Here is a 12,683-nt window from a genome sequence, read left to right as displayed (position 1 = left end):
GAAAAAGGTTTGCTTAATTTAATAGCAGTGGAAATAATATTTAGCCAGCGCTATTCTCAGTCTGGCAGGTGACAGAACATTGATATATTTGGATCACATAATCAGAAACGAAAATTGTACAAGCGTTTAAATATTGGCTGCTATGCTTAAATTTTCAGTTCAAAATGCGACAGAAAGACTACCAGCCCTAACATGTAAAAGCTAGGGCATTCATTGTTAGTGTAGTTAGACTGTTGTTGTAAATTGTGTTAGTTGTATTGCTAGGAGTTACAGATATTGTACAATATCTAGTAAGAAAAATGCCAGTTTTCACGGCAAACATACCTGCGGATCTCAAGATTGGTGATAGAATAGAAATTGGCGGTAAAATTAAGAAAAATGCTAGAAAGTAAGTTGATGTTTTATTCCTATCTAGTACAATCAGCACCAAAAAGATAGTGACGGACTGACGGCCGAAGCGGGCCAGCATATCGACCACATCCTTATTTCTATGGTAACATATGTGTGGTATGGTGTGTTATATATTCGGCCACTTTGACCATCTCATCACTATTTGATGTTGACTGTGTACAAGCATCATCAAGTCGTTGTTTTTCAAACAGTTGTTCATATTAAAACAGGTGTAAAAGAGGAAATAGTGCACGAGAGTTTGGCAGCTGAATTAGATGGCGTTAAACGGCGCCATTTATGCTTTGTGTATTGTCAAACATCAAGTTTTTACAGCGCATAATGTACGGGGCAGTGCAGTGTGTCAAATTCAGTCTACAATTAATAATTGTTAACTATCTGTTTTCAGGATGTCAGTTAACTTGTGCGCGCAGGAGGGGGAGGAGCCGCGCGACGTGGTACTTCACTTTGACGTGCGCTTCCATAGAGACAACATCATATCCCTGTCTCGCAAGAACGGACTTTGGATCGGCAGCGGGAATTACGACACAAACTACAACATGTTCGTGCCCGGTCAGTATATCTAGCTAGAGTTAGGTAGTTTTTATACCATGAAGGCAATGCAACTGCGCTGCGTAAAGGTATGCCTAGTGGGCTGGGTGTATTACCGCCGCGAATTTTTGTAAGTGCTTCATGGGAATCTGATGTAGCATGACGATTCGACTATTGCAGTTGTAAATACATCATCATCATAACTCTTAAGAGCCTGGCTCTTGTCGGTGGAGTAACCGCCACTCCGTTCTTCATTCTGCCATTGTTTTCAACTCCTGATACGTCACTACGTTGATTTTCTCTTTGGCTTGGTCCAAAAACGCACGTCTCGGTCTTCTTCTGCCTCTCCTTTCTTCTATTCTTCCTTCTGTTATAGATTTTATGTAAAGTATCATGCCGTATCAAGTGCCCCAACATGTTTCCCCTTTTGTTTTCAATTATTCTCAGCAGAGATCTCTTCTCACCTACCAAATCCAATACTTCTGCATTTGTTTTCCTCTCCTGTTAAATACATTATTTCATTATTTGTTTACAGTACACGGTAGTCCCCCGAGCTAGGTAGGTAGACCACGATATCCATGATACAGTATAAGAATTTAGAATGTCAGCATTTTGAGTAAAAAATATATATTTCTTTTGGGTAATTGGACCGTTTATCTCAGCCATTCTGATTTCTTATTCTGTATTGGTTGCAGATAATTATCTCGAAACAAAGCAACCACCTCTCTGTGAAGGCCATTCTAAGGTTATACCATCATCTATTTAAGATCAGGCCAGGTATAATTTCGAACTGAAATATTAGATATTTAAATTTAATATTTCATAGTTGTTCATCGGTGAAGGAAAACATCGTGAAGAAACCGGACTGTTCCTTAGCTAGACGAATAAGAACCGTCTGGGTGCATGGGAAGGTTCAGGGCTGTAACCGCGAACATCGAAGTTCGCAAATTACGGTCATCTATCTCTGTCACTCTAATTACACCTTCATTGGGATAAAAAATAAAGATCCCCGCAATAGGGAATATTACGCGAAACTCTGCGTAGAGGGCGCCACTACCACAATCTGAGGGTCTATCGTGAAATTCGTGAAACAAGAACATTTCTTTATCTAACATCTCGGTCACTCTTCCATATTCGAGAGCGATAAAGAGGTAGATAGCGAATTTTCTCCTCCTCTGTCCTCTGTAACTACTCTATGGTTTACTAAAAAGGCTAGTCCCGCACTCTGGTGGCAGAACATTGCAGTAATATCCCCTATTTGCAAATTTTGGTTTTTGAGGCCTCTGATCGCAGTCGCTTTTTTTTCCAAGTCGCTTTTTTCGTCGAGTAGGACGTGAGACAGGGATGTTTTTTTTAATTCCCTGTGCCACTCTTGTATTAGGATGTCAAGATCAAACCCATGACACGTTTAGGCTGAAACCGCGAAACCGTTGAACAGGAAGCTTGCCTTCTACGTCACGGAAAAAACAAAAGAACAAACGTGGATTGACCAGGATATTCTTTGACAGGCACAATGTTCCGCATAATCTTCGAGATAAAGGACACCGACGTGATCACGATATATTGCCAGGGCAAGTTCCATTCCAACTTCCTGCCCAAGATCCCTTTGTCCATGGCGAAATACATTGTGGCCTGGGCTGATATACAGCGGATTACGCATTGCTACTTCCATACGGGAGTCAAAGTAAGTTAATATTATACAGATGGGCAAGTAGCGCAAAGTTTTGGAAAAGTTCTTAATATAATAATTTCACAGGAAACTTTCATTTTGGAAATGGTTAATTTTCCTTTGCAAAAATATGAGAAATTTCCGATAATTTCTCAAGTAAAAATTTCGCCACTGGAAACTTTCCGACGAGACATCAGTACTGTTGAGTGTGTTCAGTCCAATTCATCATGCCTGCGATAAACAGTGTCGCGTATTGCCATAAGAATAATATCATAAGGGTTCAGCAGTTAATAAGGTTCCTCGTACTTTTACATTAAAAATATCATTATCAAAATTATCAAATTGGTTGACAAAAAGGTACAAAAACATATTTAACTGTTCCGTATTTAAAGACTGTGAAATACTTAAAGAGGTACAGGGTACAAACAACTTGTACGAGTACTAGAACACAGTATAGCAGTTCTCAAATTTTTTGGTCATTGTGATTCTGTTGTGTTAATAAAACAATTCTCTTGGTAAAGTTCGAGCCTTGCCCCCCTGGTTTGGAAATCGGAAAATCCTGTCCCAGGGCTAGTATTATATATTCTTCTTCTTCGCAGGCCGCCCCTGGTGGAGACCAGCCCCCCGTCACCCCTTTGCCGCCGCGGCCCGCCGGTTCCCCTGCTGTTGGGCTGGAAACCAAGCGAAGGTAACCGTTTTATCAGCTTTTGGTATAGTCTATATGATTCCTCTGTAACGCAAGGTTTCACCCATATAGCTCAAGGTTGGCTACATGCTACATGGGCTACGATGACCACTAACTTAAGTGGTAAAGTTTACTTTTTACCATCGTAGAAAAGTCTCCAATCTTTTTGCCACAAGAGCCAATAATTACCTTAGATAAATTCGTGAATGCCAAAACTTGGCCTTTAGGGCAGCTTCAAGCCTTCTGGCTGTCAGGCTTTCTTCCCGCGGACTTGATGGGAAGGGCTTACTGGCCGGACCTGTTACAGTCATAGACACCGACAACTGGTGCAACAGGAGTCCATAAGCTTGTGTAACCATTTACTACTAACGTGGTATAAAAAAACCTTGTTTTTATTACAGCACTCGCGTGAGGAAACATCCTGTCCAGGACTGTCCCCAGCTGCGCTCGTCCGAGAGTTCTGACGCCGAGCAGTCAGTGAAAGGCCGACCCAAAGCCGAAGGTCGGGCTGACAAGTTCTTCTTTGAGACGCTCATGTGCCAACAATCAAGGGTAGGTACCGTATTACCGCACTATAGACCTGTACCAATAACTTCTGAGGTTATAAGAATATTAATGTTGCTTATTTTTTATATATAGTTTCCAGACCATATACTAAACCTAAAAATAATATTTTGTGTCATCCTAGGTATTTGCTTAGGTAGAAATTTAGGTATTTCTTTTTTCAATCAGCATTCTGTAAAAAAAATATTCGAGACGAAATTCTTTGTTTCCCTGTAAAGGCAAAGTGGCTTCCGACGTACACACGCATTTTGTGTCATTTTCATCCACGGGTATAATGGCATTTAATAAATACCTAATATTGATCCTAAAACGCCTAAAAAAATATTAGAGTCGGTAAGTGAAGTGTTGTACTTTACAGAACATTGTTATATGTTATTCAAACAAATCTGTGTCAAATTCATCCACCGCTTTTATTTAAAAAAATTTTTTTTCTAATTAACAACCTGTATCTGCCACAAAAAAAAATTCATATTATTAAGTTTACGTCTACAATATTATAATACCACATTGAGACATCATTCATAATTTGGGTCATTTTGATCCACGGTTTTTTTACTATCTGGCAAAATAAAACTCAATTGAGCAAGAAGGGCGTGCGCGGGGAAGGGTACCTACGCGGGTGGGGTGCTTATTATACTTGCCGCAATATCAGCTGGCGACTGAGATCTTAATACTATCTCCTTTACCCTTGTTAATGTGGGGGATAAACCTATCACTATTTAGCAGAGATCAACACAGTGAAACCAAGAAAGTGAATACTCGTAATTTATTCAGACTTTACATGAGGGCTGTTATTGACCGACTGACGTATCTAAAAGTAAACAAACAATTCTGGAACCGTTGCTATACAAATACAAATTTGACAGGGTTCCATCTACTACCAGTACTATGGCTTCTTAAAATAGGCGCACATACAAATAAAACATTAACATAATATTTCAATACGCCCCCTTAATGTGCATATTCAAAATAAATTGGAACACAATAAAACATACAAACAAATCAAAGTGACTACTCGTAATTTATTCAGACTTTACATGGGGGCTGTTATTGACCGACTGACGTATCTAAAAGTAAACAAACAATTCTGGAACCGTTGCTATACAAATACAAATTTGACAGGGTTCCATCTACTGCCAGTACTATGGCTTCTTAAAATAGGCGCACATACAAATAAAACATTAACATAATATTTCAATAGTTAAGACCAACCAAGAGATGGCATTATGAGCTGTCTCGCCACTTAGTTTTGCGATACAGTGTATTTATTTCATTCGGAGGCATAATTACATTGTCTTATCAATCTTACCGTAGTAGGTATATAAATATAATTAAAAATAAACTGTAGGCTGCACTCCTCATACTGACCAACATTTGTGACGTTCCTAATCAAAAGGTACCACTTTCTCTGACAGGTTATTTGTATAAAGATATAATCAAATTTCGTCTTTATGGTAAACGACAAAGTGGTACCTACCTTTTGATTGAGAATGTCACAACAGCGACTTAAAAATTACTTGTTTCGATTTTTAGTAGACTTTTTAAGTTTATTTTAAGACGCAATTTATTGTGATTTTTGTTATGTTTAAGCGTGGCAAGCAACATTAATTACATTGATGATGATGTTCATTAAATACAATATTTTTTCATACTATACTGAACTGTCACCCTATACATGAGATTGAACAGCGCCCTCTTGACAATGATCATATATTACTGGTCAGGCTTTAATATGTGTCATAATTTAGTAAAGTCCCCTTTGTGGATTCTAAGTTTCCGAGTTACAGCAGTTTAGTGAAAGCGTTTTTTTTTAAATATAAATTAAGGGTTGAATAAAGAGGAAAGAAAATTTGATTATTTTTGCGCTACGACGCACGGTTTAGGAGATACAGCCCTATAAAGTTTTTTTTATTGTTTTTTTCTTTTTTACATTGTGTTTTTTGTATATTACTTTGGGGTTTCATAAAGGGGAACGAAAATTTAATTATTTTTGCGCTACGACGCATGGTTTAGGAGATCAAGCCCTATAAAAAAAAACTCTTTTTTTTTGCGTTTTTTTTGTATAAATTAATGGTTACATAAAGGGGACCGAAAAGTTGATTATTTTTGCGCTACGACGCACGGTTTAGGAGATACAGCCCTATATAGATTTTTTTCTTTTTCTTTTTTACGTTTCTAAATCTTATTTAAGGGCTTCTTAAGGGGAACGAAAATTTGATTATTTTTCGCTACCATGCACGGTTTAGGAGATACATCCCTAGAGTTTTTTTTGTTGTTCTTTTTTCTTTTTTTTGTCATTGCGTTTTTTGTTATTACTTTGGGGTTTCATAAAAGGGAACGAAAATTTTATTATTTTTGCGCTACGACGCACGGTTTAGGAGATACAGCCCTAAAATGATTTTTTTCTCTTTTTCTTTTTTGCGTTTTTAAATCTTAATTAGGGGCTTCTTAAAGGGGAACGGATATTGATTATTTTTGCGCTACGATGCACGGTTTAGGAGATACAGCCCTATAAAGTTTTTTTGTTATTATTATTTTCTTTCTTTTTCTTGTGTTTTTGTATATTATTTTGGGGCTTCATAAAGGGGAACGAAAATTTTATTATTTTTGCGCTACGACGCATGGTTTAGGAGATACAGCCCTATAAGGATTTTTTTTTTAAATTTTGCGTTTTTTTTAAATATAAATTATGGGTTGCATAAAGGGGAACGAAAATTTTATTGTTTTTGCGGTACCACGCACGGTTTAGCAGATACAGCTCTATAAAGTTTTTTTTCCTGGTTTTTTTTTTGTTTTTTTTAAGTATTAATTACGGGTTTCTTAAAGGGGTTTTTTAAATTATTTTTGCGCTACGACGCATGGTTTAAGAGATACAGCCCTATAATGATTTTTTTTTTAACTTTTGCGTTTTTTTTTAAATATAAATTATGGGTTGCATAAAGGGGAACGAAAATTTTATTATTTTTGCGCTACGACGCATGGTTTAGGAGATACAGCCCTATAAAGATTTTTTTATTCTTTTTTTTTCTTTTTTTCTTTTTTACATTGTGTTTTTTGTATATTACTTTGGGGTTTCATGAAGGGGAACGAAAATTTTATTATTTTTGCGCTACGACACATGGTTTAGGAGATACAGCCCTATAGATTTTTTTTTAAATTTTGCGTTTTTTTTAATATAAATTATGGGTTGCATAAAGGGGAACGAAAATTTTATTGTTTTTGCGGTACCACGCACGGTTTAGGAGATACAGCTCTATAAAGTTTTTTTTCCTGGTTGACTTTTGTTTTTTTTTTAATTATTAATTACGGGTTTCTTAAAGGGGTTTTTTAAATTATTTTTGCGCTACGACGCATGGTTTAAGAGATACAGCCCTATAATGTTTTTTTTTTAAATTTTGCGTTTTTTTTTTATATAAATTATGGGTTGCATAAAGGGGAACGAAAATTTTATTATTTTTGCGCTACGACGCATGGTTTAGGAGATACAGCCCTATAAAGATTTTTTTTTAAATTTTGCGTTTTTTTTTAAATATAAATTATGGGTTGCATTAAGGGGAACGAAAATTTTAATGTTTTTGCGGTACCACGCACGGTTTAGGAGATACAGCTCTATAGTTTTTTTTCCTGGTTTTTATTGTTTTTTTTAAGTATTAATTACGGGTTTCTTAAAGGGGTTTTTTTTAATTATTTTTGCGCTACGACGCATGGTTTAAGAGATACAGCCCTATAATGTTTTTTTTTTAAATTTTGCGTTATTTTTTTTTAAATATAAATTATGGGTTGCATAAAGGGGAACGAAAATTTTATTATTTTTGCGCCACCACGCACGGTTTAGGAGATATTATATCTATATATATAGCTATAATAAAGTTTTTTTTCCTGGTTTTTTTTAAAGTTTTAATTAAGGGTTTCTTAAAGGGGAACGAAAATTTGATTATTTTTGTGCTACGATGCACGGTTTAGGAGATGCAGCCCTATAAAGATTTTTTTTGTTGTTTTTTTTTTCATTGTGTTTTTTGTATATTATTTTGGGGTTCCGTAAAGGGGAACGAAAATTTTGTTCTTTTTGCGCTACCACGCACGGTTTAGGAGATATAAAGATTTTTTCCTGTTTTTTTTGTTTTTTTTTTTAAGTATTAATTAAGGGATCCTTAAAGGGGAACGAAAAATTGATTATTTTTGCGCTACGATGCACGATTTAGGATATGCAGCCCTATAAAGATTTTTTTTTTGTTTTTTTTTTTTTCATTGTGTTTTTTGTATATTAGTTTGGGGTTCCACAAAGGGGAACGAAATTTTGATTATTTTTGCGCTACGACGGTTTAGGAGATACAGCCCTATAAAGTTTTTTTTGTTTTTTTTTTCATTGTGTTTTTTGTATATTACTTTGGGGTTCCGTAAAGGGGAACGAAAATTTTATTATTTTTGCGCTACGACGCACGGTTTAGGAGATACAGCCCTAAAATGATTTTTTTTTCCACTTTTTCTTTTTTGCGTTTTTCAATCTTAATTAGGGGTTTCTTAAAGGGATTTTTTTAATTATATTTGCGCTACGATGCACGGTGTAGGAGATACAGCCCTATAAAGTTTTTTTGTTATTTTTTTTCTTTTTTTTCATTGTGTTTTTAGTATATTACTTTGGGGCTTCATAAAGGGGAACGAAATTTTTATTATTTTTGCGCCACCACGCACGGTTTAGGAGATATTATATCTATATATATAGCTATAATAGCTCTATAAAGTTTTTTTCCTGGTTTTTTTAAAAGTTTTAATTAAGGGTTTCTTAAGGGGAACGAAAATTTGATTATTTTTGTGCTACGATGCACGGTTTAGGAGATGCAGCCCTATAAAGATTTTTTCCTCTTTTTTTCTTTTTTGCGTTTTTAAATCTTAATTAGGGGCTTCTTAAAGGGGAGCGAAAATTTGATTATTTTTGCGCTACGATGCACGATATAGGAGATACAGCTAATACAGCCCTATAAAGATTTTGTTTCTTTTTTTTCATTGTATTTTTCATGTATTACTTTTGGGTTACATAAAGGGGAACGAAAATTTTATTATTTTTGCGCTACGACGCATGGTTTAGGAGATACAGTCCTATATATTTTTTTACAATGCATGTGCTCGAAAAGTGCGTTTCCTACGGAGCCATATCGTGCGGAAAGTACTGCTTTTCCGCACTAGTGCTTTTTGTTTTCAATTTTTTTTTACAGTACATATGGTGCTACTTTCTCGCACTAGTGCGGGAATGAGCACTTTTCGTGCATATGTCGAAAGTTTAAAGGGCCATATGTACTGTAAAACGTACGATACACGTGCGAATAGGTAATTCGCAACTCGTGTCGATTTAAAACACTTCTTTTAATAATTAAACTTATTTGCCATGACATGTTTTTTTATTTACTCGCACAATGCATAGTAAAACATTGTATGATACACGTGCGTAAAGATGATTTCCGCACTTGTTGCATAAATAGCAATTTTTTTTATCAAAGAATGAAAGAAAGTCACGGTATTAATAACCAAATTTTACTTTAGTGGTACCTTTTCCCTATCACTGTCACAAATGTATGTGGCGTTCACGTAAACGCGATATTTTTAAGATTTCCCTGCGCAATGTTGCCAGCTCGCTCGCAAATCAAACATGTACTTACAGTTCTTTTGCATAATGGTGACATTGTACAATATCTATGAGATTTAAATAGGTAAAAGATAATTCGACGCATTCTTTGCTTGCTTGTTGCTTGTTGTTGTGTTGTTTGCGTAACTTCTTTGAATAAGTTGCGTTAATTTGGCGCACAGGCGAAGTAAACATGCGTTGCGTACGGCAAGGTCACGCCGCGGCCCCACCCTGCACGGCCTCCGTTGCCCATTCAGACCGCCCGCTAGCTTCGTTTGAACGCAAATAATATTTTTGTAATATTTGTTAATGCAGTGGATGCAAGTGACACAAATTCATACATCTTATTTATCCCGCATTTCAAATTAATAAGATGTAAACTCTAATATCTTTAATATTCTTTTGTAACGGTGACAGCCTGTTACAACAAAATCATCAAATATCTTATGAAGCTATGCCTTAATAAGACACAAAATCATTTAATGGACCTATTTAAACGATTAAATTCGACCTAAGTAATTTTTTTTAACTCTAATTTTTTTTTGTGTCATTTAGAATATTATGACATAGTATCAGATTGCAGTGGACGTAATTGACACAAACTATGTTTTCACACTAAAAACACTATCCTAAATGCAACACAGTTACATGTTTTCTCTCGAATATTTTTTTCTCCAAGATAATTCAAAATAAAAAATAATTACCACAAAATAACAAATTACTAGAAAAGCAAATTATATATATGACACAAAACAAAATGTAAGATTTACATCTTAACACAGTATTCATAAGCGAAAACAGAATTGACTTTAATATTTTTATAACCTAGGGGTCAAAATATAGCCAGCGGTACAGGTCTACTAGTATTCTTTTGCGGCTGAAGCCCTCTTCTTTGGGACTAAGTTGTGTTCCCTGTACTGGTTTTCTATACAAGATCAGCATTAGAACCAGGAATTCCCAGTTCTCGCTATACAAAGTCAGTAAGGTGTATACGGGTATTCTCGAATCGAAGAAAACAAAAAACCGGCCAATTGCGAGTCGGACTCGCGTTCCAAGGGTACATTACACAATTTAAACAATGTATTTTTATGTGAAACGCGAGTGAAATATCATTAAAAAAAACCCGTAGGGGTGGGATCAAAAACTAAGTAATTAAGTCCGACTCACGCTTGACTGCACATTTCTCATAGGTTTTCCTGTCATCTATAGGTAAAGATCTATTTTGTGTATTTTTTTCAAAATTTTTGACCCAGTGGTTTCGGAGATAAAGGGGGGAAATGGTAATTTTTCGCCTAATTTCTTGAATAACTTCTAAACTGTTTATCCTAAAATTATAAAAAATATATATTTGAGATTCTCACAATGAGCTCTTTCATTTGATATGTAACACGATATAGTTTGAAAAACTTTTTTTTTATTTTTTCATTTCCCCCAAAAGTGGCCCCTTTGTACCAAATTTCAACTTAATTAATTGGTCCAGTAGTTTCGAAGAAAATAGGCTGTGACAGACGGACAGACAGACGCACGAGTGATCCTATAAGGGTTCCAATTTTTCCTTCTGAGGTACGGAACCCTAAAAAAGTGGCGGATAATTATGAAAAGGAGACTTATTACAACGGAAGATGAATGATTTTTTAATTAATTTCGGAATTAAGTACCCGATTTCCGAAATTACCTGAATACACCTTACCGGGATCATTCTCCATGTAGGACTCCATGAGGTGGAATTTCTAAAAAATGCTCTGCAAGATTCAGTTCAAGTTTCGCTCCTACAAAAGTTTTGACAAGAACAGTTGATGAACGTCCGGTCAAAATCCAATACTACATACTGGCGTTCCAGTTTACAAGCCATATGTTTTTCATTGTCTCTTGAAAGAATATTTTTACAGATATTCGGGGTTGGACCCAGGAATTAAATTTACTTTAAATTCCGTAGGAAACCAATAAATTCGGCGGAGCGGCAGCAGAACCCCGCTACAGAAGTGCCAGCCGCGAGCGCGTCCGACCAGACTGTTCCAGACAATTTGAACAAGAACACGAAAGCGACTACTCTGAGGATGTCACTTCGAAGAATGACTACTCTGTGGCAGATGACACTGAAGTGTTGCCAGGTAAAAAACACATGAGGCGCGGGAAGTTCCCATTCAGCCAATTCGTCAATTTAATGGGGAAGACTAATAGGAGACATTAATTGTTTGTGATATTGTGTTTGTAAATATGGGTGTATTGTATTTTTAATAGAATATATTGAGTAAGGTTTTTTTTAATTTAAATTTTTTATTCATGATAAAGTAAAATACATTTTATAAATTACATAAAACTCGCCAAACTGTAAAATTTGATGGCGAGATGTACGCTCTTTTTTATACTAATAACATAACCTATTTGGATCATACACATTTTATAGTATGGTTACCTCATTTGCGTCTTTCCTGTGGACATCGCAAGGTTAAGGGAATCTAAAGCTAATTTTTATGCTGTACTAAGTACGATGTTTCATTTCGTACATACATTGGTGTACCTATTCCCATTTTTTTTATACCACGTCGGTGGCAATCAAGCATACGGCTCGCCGCTAAGCGGCGTAAGCGGTAAGCAGCTACCGCAGCCTATGGACGCCTGCAACACCAGAGATTTTACACGCGCGTTGCCGACCCTTTAAAAACCTGTACACTCCTTTTTTGAAGAACCCCAATTCGATTCTTCATCCCCATCCCCACCGGCCCACACAGATAATACTGATACTTTCAAGAAATGATTTCTAAAGTTGGTAGTAGAGGTATTATTGTGTTTCAGCTTCAGGGTCAAATCGATGCTGGACACGAATGCGGATGTTCCGAAGAAAGCAGATGAAATATGGAAAAGACGGTTCCAAGGTGAGTAGAAATCAAAAACTTTCGTTAGTATCTACCCTATGTAATATTAAAAAAAACTGGTTTTTTTTTCCTACTACAGTAATAATATAAAAATGAGACTGATAAGTTTACGTAATTCTTTAATAGGTCTCTTTCTCTTGAATATCTGCAAAATTTGATGCGAATCAAAACGTCGTGAGGGAACCGCATATATCTACAGTGTAATTAGAGTTATTGAGTTTGAAATATAAAAATCTGTAATTTTAGATGTCTTATTATGTATTGTTTGCAGGAAATACGCGTATTGGACTAGAAAATAAAATGAAGTCCATTATTTTGATACCTTTTCAT

General features: G+C 35.8%; 1 protein-coding gene across 1 annotated transcript; it reads left to right on the top strand.

The window, feature by feature from the left end:
- Positions 1 to 7: 7 nt before the first annotated feature.
- Positions 8 to 11,702, top strand: LOC134752575 (uncharacterized). The gene is made up of 6 exons (XM_063688243.1): positions 8 to 388; positions 797 to 960; positions 2,448 to 2,629; positions 3,208 to 3,296; positions 3,695 to 3,845; positions 11,414 to 11,702. The coding sequence occupies exons 1-6, from the start codon at positions 300 to 302 to the stop codon at positions 11,666 to 11,668; spliced, it is 930 nt and encodes a 309-aa protein (XP_063544313.1). The 5' UTR covers positions 8 to 299; the 3' UTR covers positions 11,669 to 11,702.
- The last annotated feature ends 981 nt before the right edge of the window (positions 11,703 to 12,683 follow it).

Source organism: Cydia strobilella, chromosome 25 (assembly GCF_947568885.1).
Source record: "Cydia strobilella chromosome 25, ilCydStro3.1, whole genome shotgun sequence".
Taxonomy (NCBI): domain Eukaryota; kingdom Metazoa; phylum Arthropoda; class Insecta; order Lepidoptera; family Tortricidae; genus Cydia; species Cydia strobilella.
This window is presented reverse-complemented; position numbering and strand designations above follow the sequence as displayed.

Excerpts from the sequence above, each read along its gene's own strand:
- LOC134752575 (XM_063688243.1), top strand. The coding sequence starts at position 300 with ATGCCAGTTTTCACGGCAAACATACCTGCGGATCTCAAGATTGGTGAT. Across the intron at positions 389-796 it reads ATTAAGAAAAATGCTAGAAA|GATGTCAGTTAACTTGTGCG; the intron begins GTAAGTTGATGT and ends ATCTGTTTTCAG. Across the intron at positions 2,630-3,207 it reads ATACGGGAGTCAAAGTAAGT|GCCGCCCCTGGTGGAGACCA; the intron begins TAATATTATACA and ends TCTTCTTCGCAG.